Consider the following 21,816-nt stretch of genomic DNA (forward strand, 5'->3'; position numbering starts at 1 on the left):
TGTGCGGAACGATCCGTTCATGGGCAAGGGGTTTGGATAGGATGAGCGTTTTCTGTCCATTGTTAATATTTCTATTATTTTTCTATTAATATTTCTGATAATATTTCTATTATTTTTCAATATTGCTGGTGAAGAAAGTGGTGAAGCATGCTTTCCAGTATTCATTCAAGAGGAGGGAGACACTAACATTTTTGTAAATACAAGATAATAGTAATATTGACAATTAAGGCATATTAATGCTGAATTGCTTATGCTTACAAAAAAAATCCTTGTGATTTCTTTTACTATTTGAGACTAAGATGGAAAGCACATACTTGTGTGGTCAGAATTTGCCGTTGGAATAGACGTAAATGAAGGGATTGGTGAGGGGTAAGAAGGGGACTTTTACTTTGTTTTCTAAAAAAGAATATATTACAAATAATCTGAAGCAAAAATGCTTAAGTTGCTAGCATTTCTTAATTCAGGGTGGCAAATACTTGATTTACAGATTATTCTCTGTACTTTTCTGTGTTTTGAAACCTTTTTTCTAACCAGAAGGAGTTAAAAACCTCGTATAAAGATGGTTGTAATTTGCCTGAACTTATTGATAAAAATGGGGGGAAAAATATAAAGAAAACAAATTGGGTGATATAGTCAATTGACCAGTGTGGGGATTTTTTATTATGGACCATTAATCTAATTTTAAATCAGTGGTTCTAGTTTGTTTCCACCTTAGTCAACCTGAGCCATTGTGTGTATGCGTGTCCATCATGACATCTCTAAGGAGGTGGGAAATAGGAAAATTGGGTAGTTAGTAAAACTCTCCTGGGAGATTCTGAGGACCATCCCCTATCACAGATGCAAATGCTTAACACAGTGTAAATTGTACTTTCTCTAAACGTTTTTTCCATTTTTGGCATCTTTTTATCCAGGGCACCAGAACTAGCTCCTCTGAAAAGTAAAATGATCTATGCAAGCTCCAAGGATGCAATCAAAAAGAAGTTTCAAGGTATGGATTAGATTTACTTGCAAATATTTAGAGGTGTGGTGAGCCTGGAATTGGGGGCTGCATCTTTTCTAAGAAGCACCTTATTTCCTTTGGAGAGTCTTGGTGACAAAGAAGGCACGTGCTGCCTGGTTTGAGGAAAAACCTGGAAGACTGAACCCGGCTTTCAGCATGTCTTCTGCCTTATGCTGGTCACTCCGGGTCTGAACAGCCTGTCTTGAAAACCTTATTCTCAGGGAGGGGTAGGGGTAGGGGGCACACACAAAAAACCCCCAAACACCTTATTCTCTGGACATTGCCCGCATAGGACTTGTTTAGGCTGGTTTGAAACTAGTTTGGGATGCTGCTGAGTCTCTCACACGGCATGTGGAGATTAATTGGTTTGTGTTGGTCATACTAAGTAGTGAATTTATAGCCTTTGAATGTGTTGACATAATAAAGTTGCATAAAAGAGACATTCATAAATGGGAAAGGATACTCTGTCTCTAGCTTTACTTTGGAATGGTATGATTTTAGCTAATTGTCTCATCTGTGTCCAAAGGAAAGTGCCCTTCTTGAACTGGCCAGTTATCTCTGACTTGCCACTGGGTGAGTGGGATCCTGATGAGACGGCCTGACCGTACTTACTGCCTCCAGCCAGGAGGAAATGTTGGTATGATGGGAGGAGCATGGGGCAAATGCCCAAAGGCCTGCAATGAGGGCTAAGCTTGTAATCTAACTGCTGTGTGACCCTGGCCCAAACCGCTTAACCTCCTTCGACCTTGATTCTCTCCATAGCAGAATGGGAGGCTTGGTCCGGATTGTGTAGGCTCAGTTTAAGAGGTGTCCCACCACCTTCCTTGCCGTGGCTAGCTCCAAACAGCTGTGTGAGCCAAGGTCCTAGGGCTTGGCCCAGTGTGGTTTTTGTTTGGTTTTACCATGGCTGGCTTCTATATTCTTGTAGTGGAACAGGTTTGCTCTAGCTTGTTTTGCTTAGGAAAACTCACTTCTTTTCTTGAAGCCTGCTGCTGCATAGTTCAGGCCTGTCAGATGTCAGATTCCACAGGCATTTGGGTTGATGTTCCTCTCCCCGCCCCCCCCACCGCCGGAAGTGTGTTCACTGGTTGGTTAACTGATGTTTTAGCGGGACTCCTTAACGTTCCACAATGCAACTGAAAAAGATTGACAATGGATTCCTTACCGTCCTTATTCTGTGTTGCCTTTCAGTAAAGGAAATGGAATTGCTATATAGACTTGGCCTGGTGATGTTAAAGATGGTCACCTTGTTGCTTTTTTTTCCCTAGAGAAACCATTACTGGCTTTCTCTAGTCAGTCTAAGCGGTCCAAAGGCTGACCTGCTGTACTTTCTGCAGCTTAAGAAATGGTCTTAAAATTATGAACAATCAGAAACAATGCAGCTGTTTGAAAAACAGTAGCTGTTTACAGAGAAGCTACTGTATGTGATTCCCTAAGTGAGCTGATTCTGCAGCGTGGTGATGTAATTTTTCTGAGAAAGCAATCAGTAACACATTTTACATAGTTTTCATTGTGATTGAGTTCTTAAACGTACAGTATAATACCACTGGAGAGCTAACTTCTAGAGCAAAGGAGATGCTGGTTGTGTAAATACTCTTATTCTTCAGTGTAGTTAACTAAAATCAACTGTGCAATCAAAACACTGAATTCATATTTTTACTTACATTTTAAAAACCAAGAAAATTACTAGACCTGCTTTTTAACTTTTTATTGAAGTACAACGTAGCTATAGAAAAGTATGCATCATAAATGATTGTAGAACTCAATTTTCACAAACTGAACAAAATGGTGGTTTCTTGATTTAACAACCAGCACCCCAAAAGTCTCCCTCATATCCCTTCCAGTCACACCACTTTCTTTTACTCCTTCCTCCACGTGGAGCCAGCACCCTGACTTCTAGCAGCATAAAATAGCGTTGGCTGATTTTCTGTTATACAAATAGAATCATCTAGAATGTATGTTTTTATAAAGTTTGGCTTCTTTTAGTCAGCGTTCTGTTAGTCTTTCATTTTGTCGCATGTAGCTACAGATTATTGATTCTCCTCACTGTGTAGTATTCTGTTGTTTGTATATACCACCGTTTGTCTATCCATGTTAGCGCTGGTCTTTTAAAACAGTTGCTGTCTTAGAGAAATAGGTTAAATTACTGCTATAATTCTTAAATAGAATTGTTGTTTTTCCTTCCTAGGCATAAAACACGAATGTCAAGCAAATGGGCCAGAAGACCTCAATCGGGCTTGTATTGCGGAAAAGCTAGGTGGATCCTTAATTGTAGCTTTTGAAGGATGCCCTGTGTAGACCATCATTCAGTGCCACAAATTGAAAGCTTCCATGTTTAATGTTATCCTCTTGCTATATAAATGTTTAGGCCAGGGTCTCACTGAGGGGGAGCTGTCTTGTCATCTGTTAGAGTAAATTAAATATTCTATAAACATGTGCAGATGGCCCTAAATAAATCTAAAATCTGAAGTTTTATTGGTGTGAAATTAAATTCTTATTGGCCAGATGCCTGTTTTTGATGGGTTGGCTTGTAAAGATTTTTGTTAAACTCATGATTTTTAATAATGCAGTTCACAAAACAGTACAAGGCCGTATGAAGAGAATCACTGCATCTTTGTAACCTCAGCAGTTACTTTGTTTCTTTGCTTAGAGAGTTGGTCATAATCTGGTTATAATTTTGGCCCAAATTTATTCTCTCTGGAGCTAAACTGCATACTAGAAAATAAATCTCCTCACCATATGTAACAGCACTAATATACTAACTACAGTAAGACTAAGTCAGGCAGCCTTCTAATTCTAGCAACTGTGTGATGGAGACTGCCTCAGAATTGTGCACACTTCTAACCGGCGCTGATTTTGCAAAGCACTATTTTGAGCACGCGGTTGGAATACAGGAAGCAGCTCTCTGCACCTGCAGTAAGCTCTCCATTCGCTAGTTCGGGAGACTGCTCTGAGAGTGACCTTGCATCTTGGAAATAAAATCATGGTGTGTCCTCAGGAGAATGTGCAATACCTTGCAACGACTTCACTATAACACAAATTAGGGCTCCATTGTAATATACTTTGTTAATGAAAATGATAAAATCGTGTATTGAAAGGCTGGGACACTTGTGACCTCTTTAATTGTGTCTCCTTCAAAATTTTGTTGCTTCTGGTACAGTAAAGTGTGGAAGAACATTAGGTACATGTTTATGCTGGGGCCTGGGAGAACTTCCAAATTTCCTAGAGCAGTTTGTGGATTGTATGGGAAATGGGGAGCAGGTGTAATGGATGACACCCACGGAAGCCACTACCTGATGACACTTGCAAGTGATTGTCCTTAACATCACAGGCATAACGACACTTTGAACGGTGTAGAGATGCACACGGTTGGACTTAGAAGTAGCAGTATTGGCTTTATGTAATAAAGGAAGCATTTTTAACTCCCTCTCGTGTAATTATTCACGGTGAATTGGGGATGGAGGACTTTGCTTACCGTAAGTGGGGTAAGGCGTGGAGGTTTGGGTATTTCAGACCATTAGAGTTAAGATCACAGTTCTTTCCTCCTCTTATTGAACGAGGAAGTTGGTGTAAAAGTTGGGAATCCTTTCCTACTCTAAATGTGTATTCAAACAGCAGGCTTATATCTCCTGATTTGTTTGGGAGACAAAAAAGTTACACTTAAAATACTTCTTTCAGAGTTGTCTAGGGGCACCTGGGTGGTTCAGTCAGTTGAAGAACATCTGACTCTTGATTTCAGCTCAGGTCATGATCCCAGGGTCATGAGATCAAGCCACATGTTTGGTTCCATGCTGGGTGTAGAGCCTGCTCTCCCTCCCTCCCTCCCTCCGTGCGTGCGTCCGTCCGTGTGTCTGTCTGTCTCTCACCCTCTGCCCCCTCCTCCACACTCGCTCTCAAAAAAAAAAGGTCTAGAAGACAGTGCCGGCTACTGGCTTACTGTTACTGATTGACTGCTTGTCATTCTTTCTTCCGGAGTTTTTTATTTTCTCTACTGCAAAGCAGTGCTTTCAGAGACCGTGTATATTAACAGCCTACCACGCATCACAGGCCACGGCTGCCCTACTCCAGAATCAGCCATGTAGATACAGCCAGGTATTTGGTCAAAGAGTTTTAAAAGAAGGAAGCTTTTTTCTGTGGTTTTAGCTTGTGACATGTGGCGCTACATGTGTAACCACCCTTTCCTGCTGGTGTGTGTGCATTTGCGTGTGTGTTGGGGATATGGGAGAGGGATGCATGGCTGTGGGAATGGAAGGATTTCAAATTGGTACAGGGATGTAAGAGAACGTAAACGTCTTCCAACACTCCACTCTTACACCAGAAATTGGGAAGATGCTAATAGTTACTTGTTATCTCTACCTAGGGGAACTTTTGAGAGATTCTTACTGGATTCCTGAGGTTGGGGCCCAAGAATCCTGCTAACAAGGACTCCAGGTAATTCTGATGCAGAATTAGAGTTTGAGACCTCAGCCAACACTGGTGAGGAGTAAAACTGGCAGGTATACTCTGCTCTCAGCAAACACATTTACATTTTTACAAGTGTAAACACATTACAAAAATGTGTTTGTGGAAAGCTGACTAAAGTGATACTCTTTTGCCCCGGGAAAGAAGCAAATAAAGCCATTGCTAACAAATTCAGAGCTTGACTGTGAAGTTCGTTCTTTCAGGGAATATTAATCCCTGAGAAAACAGCACAGCGACTCAGATAATAGAATTAGGCTCAGTCGAGTGGTTTCCTTTTTGCAGAACTGCCCAGAGTGCTGGCTTGTCCACACACACAGGAAGGGCAGCTTCTGTTTCTTGACTGGTTTGTTGCTCTTGGGACTAACAGATTGGATATGCCCAGGGACACATCACTTTCCCGTGATCTGGGCATTTCTGAAACACGGCAACACTCTCCAGACCAAGTTCCAGCTGAGCTGCAGCTAGAAGAAGGGTCATTATGGTTGACCCTTGAACAATACAAGTTTGCACTGTGTGGGTCCATTTATTTGTGGATTTTCCTTATGATTTTAACATCAGCTTTATTGTAAGAATACAGTGTATAATACACATACCTTGCAAAATGTATTAATCTGTTATTGGTAAGGCTTCACGTCACTAGGAGGCTATTAGTAGAGTTTTTGGAGGAGTCAAAAAATGTAATACACGGGTGCCTGGGTAGCTCAGTCGATTGAATCCTGACTCTTGATCTCAGCTCAGGTCTTGATCTCAGAGTCGTGAGTTCAAGCCCCATGTTAGGCTCTTTGCTGAGTGTGGAGCCTACTTAAAAACGACAACAAAAAAGTAATACACAGATTCTTCACTATGCAGGTAGGGGTATCTTGCCCCTAACCCCCGAGTTGTTCAAGGGTCACCCATAATTGCATTGTGGCTGCAAGAGGGTGCAGTTCTAGGAGCCAGAGTTTTGGTGGAAGGAAGGCTTGTGTAACTTGAGCTGCATCTGGCCGGCCAGGTCTGCCCTTGAGACTTCCCCAGCCCCTAGCCAGTGCCCTTGGTAGGCAGCCCAGGAAGGAAAGTCACACAGCTTCTACTGGGCAGCCCTGGGACTACAATTTGGATCTCTTGTTTTCTGTCCCTAAGCTATTCCCATTGTATCCCACGGGAGTTCCTTGTTTGTGACATCTGGAATTCTGAGGTTAATCTTGTTCAGTGCCAGGGATGAGACTGGAATTGGGGCAGGAAAGGGCGAGAGTTCTTTTGGGCTTTGAATCCTGTTAGACCCAAACCTGAAGGAAGCTTAGAAGACATTTATGGAGGGTGTCTGGTGGTTTCTAAAACCTTGTTTTTGCTGCCTACAGGCCAGGCATCCTGGTGTGTATACATTTTACTAAATATCATGCTGAGATGACCAGAGGAACTTAGTCACAAGAGTCGCTGCTGGCATGATGGGGTTCCCAGGTCTGGAGATGGCTGTTTATGGGCTGTGTGACCCTGGAGCTTCAGGTCAATTCCTGGAGCCTCTGAAGGGCGGGGTGTAGACTAGATGTTCTCAGAACTCTCCCACTTGCACTGTCGGGGGTCTCCAATGGCAGTGGCAGTGCCGAGCCCCGGCTGTGGCCTCTGCGAAGCCTGACCTAGGGAGAGCATGGCTTCTTGTCAGCAGGCTGGCGGGCCAGCCAGTGCTCTAACCGAGCCCGGGTGACTCCTGCCTCCACATTGAACTTAGCAAGCGACTGCAAGAGCCGGTTGTCCTGTGCTGCACCGGTACTCCATTTGCAGGACGCAGAGCTAGGAATGGCCGGGCCGATGAGCCAGGCTTTCAGGGCATCTGTGCCATGTTGACAAACACCAGGTGCCTATCAGCCTCCTGTTCTAGCATCTACCAAGGGTGGCTGTCTCTGTTATCTTCCTGAATGGCTCTTTCTTCCTTCCCCAGCCTGGCGATGGAAGCTTGCCCAGGAACAGCCCTGGCAAGGAGGCCAGGCAGAGGCAAACCCTATCAGGCTGCTTGGCGAACTTGGGTTCCCTTCTGCCGGGCCTCAGCGCTGCATGGCACATTTGCTGGGGCGTGTGGAGCGGAAGACTGATGATGGGCCCTTAAAGCCTGAGTGGCAGGTAGTCTCCGACGTGGCATTTTCAGAGCCCCCAGGGGCCCCACACCCTGCCTTTGTTTTACCTCCTCTTAACCGGTGGACACTGGGCCTCTTACCACGTGGTTTGAGCAGGGGGTAGGGCTGGAGCCAGAACCCAGGGAGCACCTGCCACCCTGTAATACCCGAAGGCGGCAGTTTGGTACCCCCAGGTCTCTCTCTGTGCCTTTCTTGCCCCAGAGCCCCCCCGTTCCTGTGCCTTCAGAGGGCATCTGCCCCACATAGGGGTTCTCAATTCTGCAGCATGGCAAGGGGATGGAACTTACTAGAAATGTAGGCTCACAGGGCCTGGTGACAATTCTGAGGCAGGCATCCTGGCGCAGGGCCAAGTCTGGCCTCAGTTTTCCAACAGGAGACTGACCAGGGCCCCAAACCACTTGCCTTAAGGCCACCGTGTCAGCGGGAGGAGGGTTGTGACTCCCCCCATAGGGCCAGTCCTCCAGCACAGAATCCCTGTTCCTCGTGCACAGGGGACATGGAAGGTACAGTGAGGGACCACAGGTTTGGGGGGTGTTCAGTGGCCACTGTTCATGGGGTCCATGGACTCCACAACTCTTCTCCGGCTGGCCCTCCAGGCTGCGTGCTGCACTGACAATAAGGTGGGTTTAAAACCTGCCTTGCCTTTTACCAGGTGAGCTTTCCCTTCTGTGGGGATTCTTTGTAAAATGGCGGGGCGGGGGGGGGGGGGGGGGGCGGGCGGCATACCGCCCATAGGTTCTGAAAAGTTTCACGTGAGAACCAAGGGCAGGGCTGGGCATGTGGCCAGCATCAGGTATTACCAGTCACTTCTGTTCAGTCTCCTGCCAGAAAGCATGGGCTTCCTCTTTCCACGTAAGCCCCCTCCAGAGCTCTAGGACAGGTAGGATGGTCTCCTCTTGCTTAAAAATCTCACAGCCCCTACTGCCTTAACCTGTCCGGACACCTTGTCCTTTGTAACCTGGCTCTACAAGGCCCCCTCGACCTCACTTCCTGTCCCTGCACCTGCACCTGCCGTCCCCTTGGCCTTGGGCCTTTCTCCCCTCCCCTGACAAATATCTCCTGCTCTGGTGAACTCCAGCTTAAGCTCACTTTTCTGGGGAGCCTTCCTCAAACTCCCAGCATCCTTTATGCCAGTACCATTGCAATACATAGGTGCCACGTAGCATGATTAGGTGGCCCACAGGAGCTGGGACCAGGTCAGGGTCCTGCAGATTAAAGGCAGTACTGCCTGGCCTCGGGAGGATTGCTCAGTGAGGAGGCTGCCGGCTTGAGAACATGCTGCCTGGGTCTCAGGGTTCCCGTGACGGCCAACCACAGAAGTGCCCTCTGGTGGGTTTAACTCCTGACATACAGAGGTCCCAAAGCAGGCAGTGGAGGCTAGTTCTTGGATTGCCCTTCTTTGGCACCCTCCCCATCGTGCTGGACCTGCTGTGAGGGTGTGTGCCCTCTCCCTAGCCAATCCAACTCCTGTCACAGGCCTGAGGCTCAGGAGGGTGATGAAAGGGGACAGTGCTTGCTCGAGGCAACCCCTTAACAGGACTAGTTGATGCTGGCCACCAAGCCCCAGGCTGCTCAGATTCACCTGCTTGCTCCTGGTTTGGTCCCACCCATCCTGGGACCCGACCCCTCCAATCCAGGTGTTGCTCAAGCTCGATTCCCACTGCTTCCTCCAAGACCACGCTGCCTCCAGCCACCAGACACAGTGGGTCTTAGGATCTTGGCAAGTCTGGGCTGGCTGCTCCAGCTCTGGACCACACCCCTGAGGCACAGAGGAGCGTCCAAGCCTCAGTCAGGACACAGATTCCCTTGCTCGTTCACAGAGCTCACCCCGGACAACAGCCTAGGCCACCCGTGGCCTGCTTAGGTAGCCTCTGATTCTGAAGGGTGGGGGCAGCGGTCAGCACATCTGGCCACTGGGTGCCATGACCGGGAGAAGTGCTGGGGGAGCCCCAAGACAGCTGCAAATCTCCTGATTTCAGGGGAACCAAACAGCACGCTTGTTCTTCCCCTGAGGGAGACAGCCCCTCTTCGTTCCTCATCCTGGGCCCAGCAGCCAGGCCAGGGAGCCCCAGCAGACCAGACGAGACCGAAGTGCCGGGCGACAACGTTGGTTTTAATGGCATTAACATCCGGAGGTCATACATCAGTTCTTGCTGGCAACTTCTCCCAGGGCTGAGGGGCTGCTGCCTCGCTGGGCCGGGCTGTGACCCTCCAGTCTGTCCCACAGCCTTTGAGGCTCCCCACCCGGCCCCGCCTGCCTCCCAGCCCCCAGCCCAGTGAGAGAAAACAATTGCACTGATTGACACACGGGTCCCCAGAGGCCCCAGCCTCCCCAGCTCACACCCTGGGGTCTGTCACGGAGCTGATAAGGGCTTTGGCGTCTGCTCGGTGGTGGTCCAGGCCTGGTCCTGGGGAATAGTGTTTATCAAACATGACAAAGGTTCTTTTATAAACAGGGGTCTGGAAGATCTATTTCTGTGATTCTAAGAGACTCTCGTCTCTAATGGCTTCTCTCAGAGCTACTGGAAGTTGGGCCTGGATAACGCTGTTGGTTGGTTTATTTATCTGTAAGGAATGTGTAAGGCATTTTGGTAAGTTGAACAGTAACTTCTCTTCTCGCAGAGGAGACTCAGACAGAAGTGCCCTCCTTTGAATTGCTACTGTCCTCCTGCGAACAAAGGTGGGCAGACGGAAGGAGAGGCTGGGGTCAAAGAGCCAAGGCGAGCACTCACCCCGAACTCCTAAGGACCTCCAGTCAGTCACCCCTTGGGATTAACACCCCCCACCACTCCAATACTTTCAGAGAACACCCAGCCCAGCAAGTCTGGAAAACCAGAGTGGACTCCGGGGGCTGACAGGAGCCGGGGACACAGGAGAGGGAGGGCCCGGAGTTGGGTGAGGACCCTGGTCCCCCAGGCTTCAGACCAAGGACCTAGCTGGCAGTGGGGGCCAGAGACGTACTTCCCACCAAGGGGAGCCACAGGAGGGCAGGTGCTGGGCCCAGCAGGCTGAATGTCCTGCCACCTGCTTTCAGGAGTCTGTCCCCACCACTCCCGGCCCCCCCGGCCTGGGTCTCCTATCTATCCTGCGTCCTGGGAGTCCTGGGGCTCCCACAACCCCACCTGGCTCTTCCCACCCGGACTCCCACGGGGTCTGCTCTGCTCCGGACCAGGGCCCAGCTCCGGGGATGGGGCAGCTGAGGCCACGGTTAGGGCCAGGACACTCACTGTTCTGTCCAGCTGCTCCTGCAATTTCTTCACCGTGTCTTTCTCCTTTGCCAGCTGCTCCTGGGTCGTCTTTAAAAGCTCCTGTAATTTGGTGGCAGCGCGTCCCAGGTCACTGGTTAACTTCTTCTCTTTTTCTAGTCTCTCCTGTGGGTGGTCACAGGATCAAAGGAGATCAGCTGTCACGTGGCACACAGCAGAAAGACCACGTGGCTATATGCCCGGGAAGCCGGAGTCTTCCAAAGGCGGCGGGAGGATGTGGTCTCCTGGTCACCCAGAGACAGGTCTGTGTCCCAGCTACCAGCACTACCAGGAGAGCTTCCTATGACACGGGGCATGTCCTACAGCGTACTGTGGCTAGCGTGACCGAGAACTGAACTTCCAGTTTTGTTTAATGTAAACAGCCCTGCTGACTGGTGGCTGCTGTGTGCGACATCGAAAGTTTAGACATCCCGCCACCCCCATCACCACCAAATGAGGCTGGACCCTGCCCGAGGGGCCTCAAGATAGCTCCCCACCGCACGGAGCGACAGTGGGAGACGGTGGCAAGAGCCGGGGCAGGAGAGGTGGTCCTCCTTTCCTGACCCCACCCTGAGCCCTGGAACAGACCCCCCGGGCCCCCTTACCTTCAGCCGCGTGGCCTCCTCTGCTTCTGAAGACTCGAGGGGCCCCATGCTGCGGAGCTTCTCCAGCTCTGTCTGCAGCCGACACGCCGAGCTCTGAGCCTTGATGTAGAGAGAGGGCAGCGGGGCATGGGCGGGACGCCATACACACCCCACAGGTCCCACAGGTCCTACAAGTCCGCCTGGGGACGCCCATCAGGAGAGGATTAAGGCTGTGGCCAGGGAGAGCAGGCGGGACCCACACGCACGGGGCAGGGGACTGTGTGGCACCCCCCCCCCCCCCGCCAGGAGGGACAAGGCCAGACCACCTGGCAGACCCTGGCCTGCACCCCCACTGTCCCCGACACCCCGAGGGCTACAGAGGCAGGGCTGACCTCCTCAAACTCGGCCGTGAGCTTCTGCCGTTGTGTCTGCTCGTCCTCCAGGAGGGCTTCCGTCTGCTCCAGCTGCGTCTTCAGCTGCGTGGAAACACCGCACAGACTGTGGGAACCCGGTGAAGGACCCCCTTGGGAACCAGGGCTCCTGGGCAGGCGCCATCTCCTAGCTCCTTGCGCCCCCTCGGCCTTTCCCTGCCCCTGGCTGCCCACCAGCCGGCTGACAGTCGCTCCCACACTCCCGCTGCGGGGAGACGGTGCCTCGGCCCCTGGGTCCAGAGCCACCACCTCTGCCGACCTCAGACACCTTTCCTGAGACTCACGGCACAAGGAAGCCTCAGAGCCACCGCGCAAGTCCCAGCCCCACAGTGTCGTGCCCACCACTGCCACTCTGGTGACAGGCCCCCACCTCCCGCTGAGGGCTCGTAACCACAGCCACTTGGGTCCAGAGTCTGGAGGGCAAGCACCCTGCTGTGACGTGCCTGCGAGGGCCCGGGCGGGAGACCAGACTCCCTGACTGCAGGCCCAGCCGCCCCGACTCCCTCTTCCCCCCACTCCTGCGCACAACTGTTAAGATCCAGCGCCCGACCCCTCTCCGTCTGGCCGCTTCCCTGCCCCTTCCTCTGCTCTGGGACTTCCTCAGAACCTGGTGGTTCCCTCTCAGGGCAGAGCGGGGTGGGGAGAGCAGGCGCTGGAGGCCGCAAGTTGCCAGTGTTTAGCCGGAACAGAGGCCTGCCGCCTTTGCTCTCCAACTGGGCTCGAGGGGGCCCACGCGGGCTGTTAGTGACAGACATCTGGGGACCGGCTCACCGCCCTAACCTCGACAGGGTCCTGCTCTGCTGGGGGGGCCTCAGGGGGGACAGCCGGGGACCCAGCTACGTCACCATCCTCTACGTGGCTCTGCATCTCACTCAGCTGCTGCCTGACCTGAAACAGGGAGGGTGGGTTTGTGCAAATACACAGCCAGACACACGCCCACCGTGCCACGCACACACGCACAGGCCCCTCAGGAGGACGGCACAGGCTCTCCACGGCTGGAGCCCCTATGGGGGACCTGGTTTGGGAACTATGACCTCTGTCAGAGTCCCCATGCAGGTTCACTGGGCAGGGGGCCAGTGCCATGATCCCTCACCGGAGCCAAACTCTGAGGGGCCCACGCTGGTCCCATCCACGTGCTTTGCTCCAAGGCCAGCCGTGGAGCCCTCCCCGGGAGCAAGGTGACCCCTGATGGACAGGGCACACACACAGCTAAGGAATCCAAACGGGAGGGAGAGGCGGTGGACAGGCTCTGCACAAACACTGCCTATGTCCCTGTCCCGGATTCCTTCCAGATGCAGCCCACGATTTAGGGCCTAAAAAAGATCACGAGAGGACACGTGCCTATCAAGGTCCCATCACACCAGAGCTCCATCGCTGGGAGCAGGTGACACACGTGGTGGCCCTCCAGGCACTGGGCCTCCAACCCGAAGCGGAAGCAGCACTGCCCACGAAGCGCTGGTAAAGGTTCTAGTCGGTGGATCTGGGTGGGCACTCGGTGCGAGCTCTCCAGCGGGCATGGATGGTCTCGGGCCCCATTCCACAAGGCCCTGCTCCAAAGGGTACCCCTAGTGCGTGGGTACCCTTTCCTGCTTCCCTCCTTCCCAACACCAGCCCCCCAAAGGTGACCCCAAAATGCGCAGGCCTTTGATGATGAGGAATTTGGGGATCTTCTCTGTACACGACCTCAACTGGGACAGCACCCCTAAGGCTGGTCACCTAGACCCGGCTTAGGTTAGCAGCTTTCGGGCTCAGGTGATTCGGCATGGATGGCACCTGCCCTCTAGTGTGACAGTCCCAGGTGAGGCCCTAATAACCCGAGGGGCCCCTGTGGAGTCAGGAGCTCGTGTCCCAACATGGATGCTGCTGTGAGAACGCCAGCACCACAGACCAGACCTTCCGTCTCCTCTCAAAAAACCAGGCACGTGTGTTTGTATCCAAGCTCTACCAATTTCTAAGTGTTAACAGTGAACTCAAGGTGTGAAGAAAGACCACAGATCCAACGGAATAGGCTGTGGCCTCCAGGGCCACGGCTTGTGGCTGTAGTCCCACAGCTGGGACCAGGACGGGGGAGGCCCGACTCCGTGGGGCCTCACTGACCTTGCCGGGCGGCAGGGAGCGGGGCAGCTGCCAAAGCAGACAACTAAGAGGACCCGAGGTCACCTGCACGGCAGGGAGCCCCACACAGCAGGAAATGGCACCCCCAGTCATCCCCCTGCCTCGGCGCCCACCCATACATTTGACTGAATGGGTCTGAGTCACTGCTGAAGTGAGAAAACACCCGAGGGCCACGGAGGGTGAGGTAGTGCTGAGCCACAGGGCTCACAGAGATTTGAACTTCCCAGAACCCCTGCCCTGAGCTCCCAGTGCCTTTACGGGGCCAGGCCGCACCAGGGGACATGTGACTAGAGCCCAAGCACTGGCCCTGGCAGCCACACGCCCAGCTCCGAGTTCTGGGCCAACACGCAAGGAGCCCCTTCAGCACGGCTGATCAAAGCCGGCCCCAGAGGTTACACCAGGGCATACCCCACTCCACCGTGCCGTGTGACCTTGCACGGGGTGGAGAACCACGACTGGCCGATGAACCACACACACGCACACGCCCTGGCACCGTTCCCCTCCCGTCCACGCTCACTCACCAGGGCGAGCTCATTGCTTTGTTTCTGGGCTTCACTCTTGGCTGCATCCAGCTGAGACTGAGATTCTAATAAAAGTTGCCTCAACTTGGAGAGAAAACGAATCCAGGTGATGGGGGGAAAAGGAGAAAAGAAAACCAGTTCCTATGAGTTAACACCTACGCACACAAGCTGCTCCAAGCCCTGAGAACATTTCAGAGCAGCATGGGCCTGGCAGGGGCTCCTCGGCCTCCCCAAACTACGGTTTCTCTCTGAAGACGTGGGGAAGACAGAATCCACTACAGGCCTGTCTTGGATCTTCGTTTACAGACCATCTTATAAAATACGGCCAAAAGTTTGAAATCAAACCAGGACTGGGGGGGGGGGGGGGGCGCCTCTGAACAGTCAGTAAACGGTATCAGATTTAAGCCCATTTGCCTCTGAAATGGTGTCCCCGGGCCAGGGAAGGAAGTGGCCTCACGAGGCTGTCCTGCTGTATGCTTCCCTGCTGGTGGCACAATCTTTCTGCCATTCGCCCATGACACCCCTCTCAGGTCAGCTGGCCCACGGCCAGGGCAGAAGCCCGAGAGCCCAGACTCTGAGTTCCTATTAATGAGCACCATGGAAGGAGAAACCCAGGACGGGCTGGAGACCTCGCCGGGCAGACTCACCCCTGCCACCTCCTTGGCGTAGCTCTGGCACTCGGCGCTGGAGGCCGCCATGTGCTTCTCCAGCTCTGCTTCCAGATGTGAGGTGTGTTCCCGCACCTGGATACACACACACACACACACCACAGGCCTCGAGTGGGCCAGCAGGAGGCACTCACCACGGGGGACAGGGTGACGGGGCGCAACAAGGCTGGCTGCCCTGGGGTAGGGGCTGGGAGACTTTCCGTGGCCTGTTGGCGATGGGCCAACCAAGGGCAGGCAGAAATGAGGCCCTGGCAGCAGAACGCCGTCCTGAACTCCGGCACTCCTGGGCCCAGATGTGTTCCAGACTCCACGGTGGGGAAGAGCTTTTAGATTTCCTTGTTAGGTGGGCACCAGAGGCCCCCTCCGCAAGGCCAGGGCTGACCGTGTCTGCAGAGCCCTGGGGCCACCCGGCGCCCCTCCCACGCCGCAGACGCTGCCGTGTGCCGGGGCCGGGCATTCCGCACAGGCCCCCTGCTATCTCGGGCTGCTCTGAGGTGGCAAGTGGCTCTCAAGAAAGAAAAGCAGGACAGACGAGATCCCTCCGCCCCTCTCAACACGTGCGGTCCACGAGGGAGAAAGAACTACGGTGGCCTCTGTAATGAGGAAAGCAGCCCTCTGGGCAGAGCCCCCGCGCCTACCTGATCTGAACTTTCAAGTTCTCCTCTCAGCTTCTCTACGATCTCTTCGAGATGTGTCACTGTGACCCGTGACTGCAAAGCAAGGGCAAGGTCCCATCAAATGCGAGCCCCTGGGAGGGGACGGTCCCGGGATGCGGTGCCACGTGTCCCCGGACCCGAGCAGGACGGGGCCCCCTCTCCCAGGAAGCCCAGTGGTGCCCGCCCACCTCATGCATGACCAGCAGCCTCTCCCTAGGGTAGGGGTGGGGGTGCCCTGGAGACGGAGAAGTCGGCGGTCACTCCGTAATCAACACTTTATGTGGCATCGCCAAAACCCAGCGCACTCGCCTCCTGTCTCCCAGGAGACCCACGCGACCCCATCGGCGCTCCCCCTGGTTTTGATGAATTCTGATCTAGCTGTGGGCCTTTGGGAAGTTGTGTCTGAATTCCTAGGGAAGGCGGACCACCCCCCGGAGCGACGCCCAGGTCACCGGTCCCAGGCCAGGGTCTCAGGGCCCTTCCAGTACCTTCTGGAGCTCCTCCTCCGTGGCGCTCACTTTGGCCTTCCACACCTGCTCCTCCTCCTCCACGCTCCTCTGTAGGTCCTTGAGCATGCCCTCCTGGGGGAAAGGGACATTGAGGCGGGGCCCCTCTGCCTGTAGACCACACCCCCATGAACACAACCGCAGCCTAGTGCCCCTGGCTCCTCTGGGATGGCTGCCTGGCTGTCAGCGTGGCCCAGCTCTGACTTTGTCATAGTTGTCACATGGGGAGGAAGGCGGGCCACAGTCCCGGAGTGGGATCTCTGGCCAGTGTGCGAACGAAGGCTGTGCGTGGGCCATGCAGGGGAATGAGGTATGTGACCCGAAGGACACCACCAGGGTTCTCATCTCCGTTGGGTTTGCCACCAGCGCTGATCTCGGGCCCAGGACGGGGTCGGGCAGGAGGTCTAGACCTAGTGTGGCTCCGGCAGTCACATGGACAGTGGCTGCAAGCCTGCTGTCAGCCAGATGCCCACCTCTTCCTTTCCCAGACTGTTCCGTGTCCCGACTGTCTCTGCACCCCCAGCTCCAAACCCGCAGCCCAGCCCTCTCCTCCGCTCAGAAGCAACGAAGGCCTGAGCACCTCCTTCATCCCCTTTGGGGCCCAGGCAGGGGCAACAGCTTGCCCAAGGGCGCACAGAGCCAGAGTCTGAACCCAGGGCTCTTTCCCCCAGGGCCACTGGCCTGCCCACTGCCTGGAGGCTCTGAGAGCTCTTTCCTGGCAGCCCCGTGAGGGACACCCAGCCAAGAGCCTTGCCAGAGGCCCTGCCTCTCGCACCCTACCGTCTCCGCCAGGATGGTGCGGTACTGGTCACACTCAGCCTGCAGACTGTTCTGGGTCTCCTCGGCCTCTCTCAGCTTGGAGGCCAGGTCCTGAGGGCAGAACAGGGGTCTGGCTAGCCAAGCACAAAGGTTTTGCCCAGCTGCCTGATGAGGCAGCTCCGGGCACCCTCCCTTCCCAGCGACAGGGGACAGCAGAAGTGACCACGGCAGCCCGGCAAGGGTGTGTGTTGGCACCCATGCTTACCGAGGAGGGCTCTGTGCTAGCTGGTGGCGGCTTCAGCAGCTCGGGGCCCTTCTCTCGGAGTTCCTGCAGCCACTCGGTGTAACTCTGCCACAAAACACACGAGGTAGGGCCCGGAGACATTTCCTGTGGGCAGTGGGGTCCCGCGGGAGCCACCTCGCCTCCTACCTGGTGTGCCGAGCTGGAGAGCGCTGGCAGCAGGGCGAGCAGGGCTTCCTTGGTCTGTGCCTCGGTCAAGCTGAGCTGCCTCTCCGATTCCTCCTAGAGCAGTGGTGGGTGGGTGGGGGAGGGCAGCATTCAGTTGTGACACTTAGGGCAACCCCAGGGAGTGTTCCTGGAGATGCCCGGTCCCCACCTCAGCTCTTCGGGGGAGGGACAGAATCAAAGGAGAAGACAGGTAGCTTCCGTGGGACCGAAACGGGCGGTAGAGTGGGGGCTCAACCTCAGCAGCCAGGCTCTGGCCACCTCGGCCTGCGCTGGGTCAGTCCCGACAGATCTCAGTGCTGACGGGGAGACAGCAAGGTGCCCACGTGGCAGGTGCAGGCTCCTGACACCCCCCAGCAGGAACCTACCCACCATCGGTTCTGAATTTTGGAGCTCTCCACATGAGCATGTGCATGCTCCTGTGTGCGTGTGGACGACCAAGCTGCTGGGGGGGGAGGGGTGCTGAGGGGGAGGCAGAGGACAGGTGAATCTCCCAGCAGCCACCACTTAAGGGCTATTGCCAGCCAGGAGCAGTGGGGATCAGGACCCCCACTCTGCAAAGGAAGGGACCCACCCAGAAGGGCTAAGGGCTTGGTTGGGGTCCTGGCTCTTCTGAAGCCTGACTCACACTGGCCAGGCTGCCAGGCCAGACCCCATTCGCCCTCCTTGAGGCTCTCACGCAAAGCACAAGGAGGACCCCGGGGAGGTTTCTGGCTAAAAGAAAGTCTTATCTAGTATCCTGTGCCCAGTAGGTTGAACCTGCTGCCGACGGCATGGCTGGAGACCTGAAGGTGACACTAGAACTCTGACCGGATCAGGACCTTCCAATGCTGTTCTGGAATGTGCATGACAAACGGATGCCCCGTCCGCCCACAGCACCCATGTGATCTGTACTCAAGTCTCAGAAGTGGACCCTTCTTGGCTCACCACTGATGCAAACAATGCTGCTGGTCGATGCCGGTGGCCTGCTCTGAATCCTTGACCTCATGACCCCATTCAGGCCCCCTGGCCACGTGAGTCCCAGGCAAGGGCCAGAGGACCCAGAGACCAGCTCCTATCAATCTGGCTGCATGACTGCAGATGACATCTCTCATTACAGCTCCTGCATTTGCCACAGAAAGGCCACAGGCTTCCAGGTCACCTCCGAGGAGTCTAACTACAGCTGTTGACCCGAGGCCAGCCCTCCACCTCCTGCCTTGTCTTGGGGCCTCATCTGCTACAACCCTCAGGCTTCCTGGGAGGCTCATGAAAGTCACTGCAGAGCTCATGATAACAGGACAGACATTCCTTCTGCATGAGCGAGGCTGGGAGGGGAGGGCTAGCTTCCCCGGGGCCTTTCATCAAGGACGGAAACGGGTGGCAAGAGGGGGTGAGTGAGGCCTCCCATGGCTGCCACTGCAGGCCACGTCCCCAGGCCAGAGCTTAGTGCTGGGTCCCGGCCCAGGGCTCCAGAGGCAACGTGGGGCCCCAAACATGGAGACACCCACATTCCGCCAAGCTGGGCAGCACAGATCCCGGGACCTATAGACAGCTTGCTGCTAAAGACAACTTTCCTTCTGCTACTTACGGTAAAGATCAACCACAGGACTTACTGGGCCAGGATCTCATGGGCCCCAAGAAAGTGGCCAGAGAGAAAAACAACTTGAGGACAGCCAACCTTGGGCTCAAAGGCAGTGAGGCCAGAAGGGCTCATAGCCCCATGGCCGCTCAGTCTCTGCACCCTAATGGCAAAAGGCCCAGGTGAGAAAAAGCACCAGGGGGTACGTTCCCCTCTTCACCTTAAGGAGAAATGAAGGAGAGGGAGGAGGAGGGTAAGGGGGACGATGCAGGCGCACAGGGCACACTGTCCGCTGGCCTCGGGGCCCCCTGGCACAGATCTCCGAGGGGCCCCCTGGCACGATCACCGAGGGGTCCGCTGGCACGGATCTCCGAGGGGCCCCTGGCACGGATCTCTGAGGGGCCCCCTGGCATGGATCTCTGAGGGACCCCCTGGCATGGATCTCTGAGGCTCCGAGGCCAAGGCTGCTCTGCACGCGGTTTGTGTTTTGTGTGGTTTGCTAAACCACACAGTTGCTGCCGACCGAATCTTGACCAGCAGGGGAGTCTGCGCGTGTGGGACTCTGACCTTGGCCTGGGTCAGGGAGCGCAGCTTCTCCTCACAGGCTCTCTCGGCCGAGGCCAGAGCCTCCATGGCCTTCCAGTTCTTCTCTCGGAGGTCCTGGGGGCAGAAGCAGGAGAGGTCAGCGGCCAGGGAGGGTCAGCTGCCCACACATCCCACCCGGGATGCCTGAGCCGGGCTCAGTAGCAAGGGAGAACCCTCCCCAACCCCACTTGGGACCCCAACGGGGAGACTGCCAAGGGACAAAACGTGCTTTATCTTGGCGCACGTCGCCTGGTTCCTCTGGGGCAGCCCACTAGGGAGCGGCCGTGGCACCAGGGAGGCCAGGATCTCATGGGCCCCGAGAGGAGGCCCATGAGAGGAGGCTCCAGCGTGAAGGAGAGAGAAGACAGGGTCGGCTGGCTCCTCAGAGAGAAGCAGCTCCTGTCACCACCGACCCCTCAGCTGGCTCTGGCCGCGCCAGGCACAGGGAGGGCCAGGCGGGGCTCCCGGGGGAAGAGGAGACCGGGGAGCCAGGGAGCCCGGGCCACCTGAGGAGCAGTGAGGGGCAGCCCGGCAAGGAGGATGTAGCGGGGGCTCCGCACCCCCTGCAGAGGAAAGGGGCTTCCATATCCCCTTCTCCTGACATTTGCCTCCCTACTCCAAGGTGACCATATGACCCAGACCAGACCAGACCAACTGGTACATTCTGACCCCACCATGGGGTGGGGGTAAAGGGGGGCAGGGGGCTCCATGCTTGGGCACGTGACCCAAGCCGATGGGAAGGGAGTCAGCTCTGGGCCTTATGACGGACCCAAAGGGGAAAGGAGGCCTCACTCAAGCCGCCAAAGGCAGGCAGGCTTCCAGCCATGAACAGCATGATGGGACATAAAGGGGTAGCCAAACCCTTTCCTGAGTGGTTAGGGGTGGGATTCCCACAAGGCCAGCCTCACACCCACGCTTCTCAGCACTCACATTGTTTTTCACTTTCTGCTGCTCAACTGCCTCCTTGAGCTCGGTGGCCTCCTTCTCCAGACACCGCACCTGGGACTCCAGCTCCTTGAGGCTGAAGGGAGACAATGACGTCACTGCTGCACTCCAAGGGCCGCGCCACCCCAGGTCCTGTCTCGGGAGTGCCCCTTCTGCTGCCTGGACACCTACCCAGAGCCACTTGGCTACGGGTCAGTCCCCTCCCACTGCCCCCAATCACGTCAACAGAGCACAAGCTTTCAAGGGGAGCCCAAGGAACCGCCTCGGCCCCATCCTCTCCACTCATCCCGAGTGCCCAGGGGGCTGGGTGCAGACCCAAAAGGCCACCAGAATTACACCTGGTGACACTGGCTGCTGGGATTGAAGAGGTCAGAGCAGCCACAGTGGCCGAAACAGGGATGTATCCCAGACAGTAGGGTTTTGGGGATGCTTTTTCTTCTACTGAACGGTATGTGGCTTCTATTCAACCTGGTCCTGCTCGGTCCCCACAAAACATGTCAGCTGGCCCTTCCCTATGGCCACAGCCACACCTGGCCCTCCGAAGACATGGGCTGGGCCTTCTCAGAGGTCGACTGAGCTAGACTCAGGTGGTGGTGTCACCTGCACACCCATCGAGACTCCGGACGCCACTGCTCTCAGTAGCTCATGACAGGCCAGCAGTCTCTGCAGGGTACAGCAGGACCATCCTTTGTCCAGAACCTAACTCTGCTGAGACCCAAAGGCTCCTCCCTCAGGCCTGCGCCTGGGCTCTGGGGAATCAGCTCCGGGTGACGCCCCAGATGCCATGGGGTTGGCGAGATGTCAGTCCTGTCTCCACATTCAAGAGCCTAGTGGGCTTTGACCACCCTCATCTTCCAGACAGTGAGAGGTTGACGCTGCTACAAATGGACTAGCTGTTCTGAGTCAAAGGCTTCAAACAGGGGCTTTAACATGTTGGGTTCTGCATTAAACTTTAGGGCAGCGAAGACCCAGGAACAGCAGGAACAGGTGAAATCTGAAATCCAGAAGTGATGAACTTGGAAAGAGGTCCCCCACCCATGGGTGTGCCCACCAGAGGGGGCTGCCAGCAGTCTGGGGGAGGAGGGTGGGGCCCTGGCCACTGCCAGCCAGATGAGGACATACACATCTGCATTTCTTTTCATGGGCCACGGTCAACAACGTTTTTGCAAAACACCATTCTCACGCACCTTAGGACTGAACAAAACAAT

The 21,816-nt window shown here is 54.8% G+C and overlaps 2 protein-coding genes across 3 annotated transcripts in view; one reads left to right on the top strand and one right to left on the bottom strand.

Annotated features, from left to right (window-relative positions):
- DSTN (destrin, actin depolymerizing factor) overlaps positions 1-4,425 on the top strand; it is a 35,018-nt gene extending 30,593 nt beyond the window's left edge. The window contains exons 3-4 of the mRNA XM_003983801.6: positions 912-988; positions 3,189-4,425. Of these exons, the coding sequence (XP_003983850.1) occupies positions 912-988; positions 3,189-3,298 (187 nt within the window). The 3' untranslated portion in view covers positions 3,299-4,425. The remainder of the gene's footprint in view (positions 1-911; positions 989-3,188) is intronic.
- A 5,236-nt stretch (positions 4,426-9,661) lies between these two features.
- RRBP1 (ribosome binding protein 1) overlaps positions 9,662-21,816 on the bottom strand; it is a 65,143-nt gene continuing 52,988 nt past the window's right edge. The window contains exons 11-24 of one of the 2 annotated variants that reach the window (XM_023251490.2): positions 20,594-20,684; positions 19,646-19,738; positions 17,485-17,577; positions 17,320-17,403; positions 17,076-17,165; positions 16,278-16,370; positions 15,772-15,843; positions 15,113-15,208; positions 14,466-14,549; positions 12,610-12,717; positions 11,791-11,874; positions 11,420-11,518; positions 10,797-10,940; positions 9,662-10,237 (exon numbers count right to left, since the gene is read on the bottom strand). In XM_023251490.2, the coding sequence (XP_023107258.2) occupies positions 10,199-10,237; positions 10,797-10,940; positions 11,420-11,518; positions 11,791-11,874; positions 12,610-12,717; positions 14,466-14,549; positions 15,113-15,208; positions 15,772-15,843; positions 16,278-16,370; positions 17,076-17,165; positions 17,320-17,403; positions 17,485-17,577; positions 19,646-19,738; positions 20,594-20,684 (1,270 nt within the window). In that variant the 3' untranslated portion in view covers positions 9,662-10,198. The remainder of the gene's footprint in view (positions 10,238-10,796; positions 10,941-11,419; positions 11,519-11,790; positions 11,875-12,609; positions 12,718-14,465; positions 14,550-15,112; positions 15,209-15,771; positions 15,844-16,277; positions 16,371-17,075; positions 17,166-17,319; positions 17,404-17,484; positions 17,578-19,645; positions 19,739-20,593; positions 20,685-21,816) is intronic. The other variant, XM_023251493.2, reaches the window with a different exon arrangement.

The sequence above is a fragment of the Felis catus genome, chromosome A3 (genome assembly GCF_018350175.1).
Source record: "Felis catus isolate Fca126 chromosome A3, F.catus_Fca126_mat1.0, whole genome shotgun sequence".
Taxonomy (NCBI): domain Eukaryota; kingdom Metazoa; phylum Chordata; class Mammalia; order Carnivora; family Felidae; genus Felis; species Felis catus.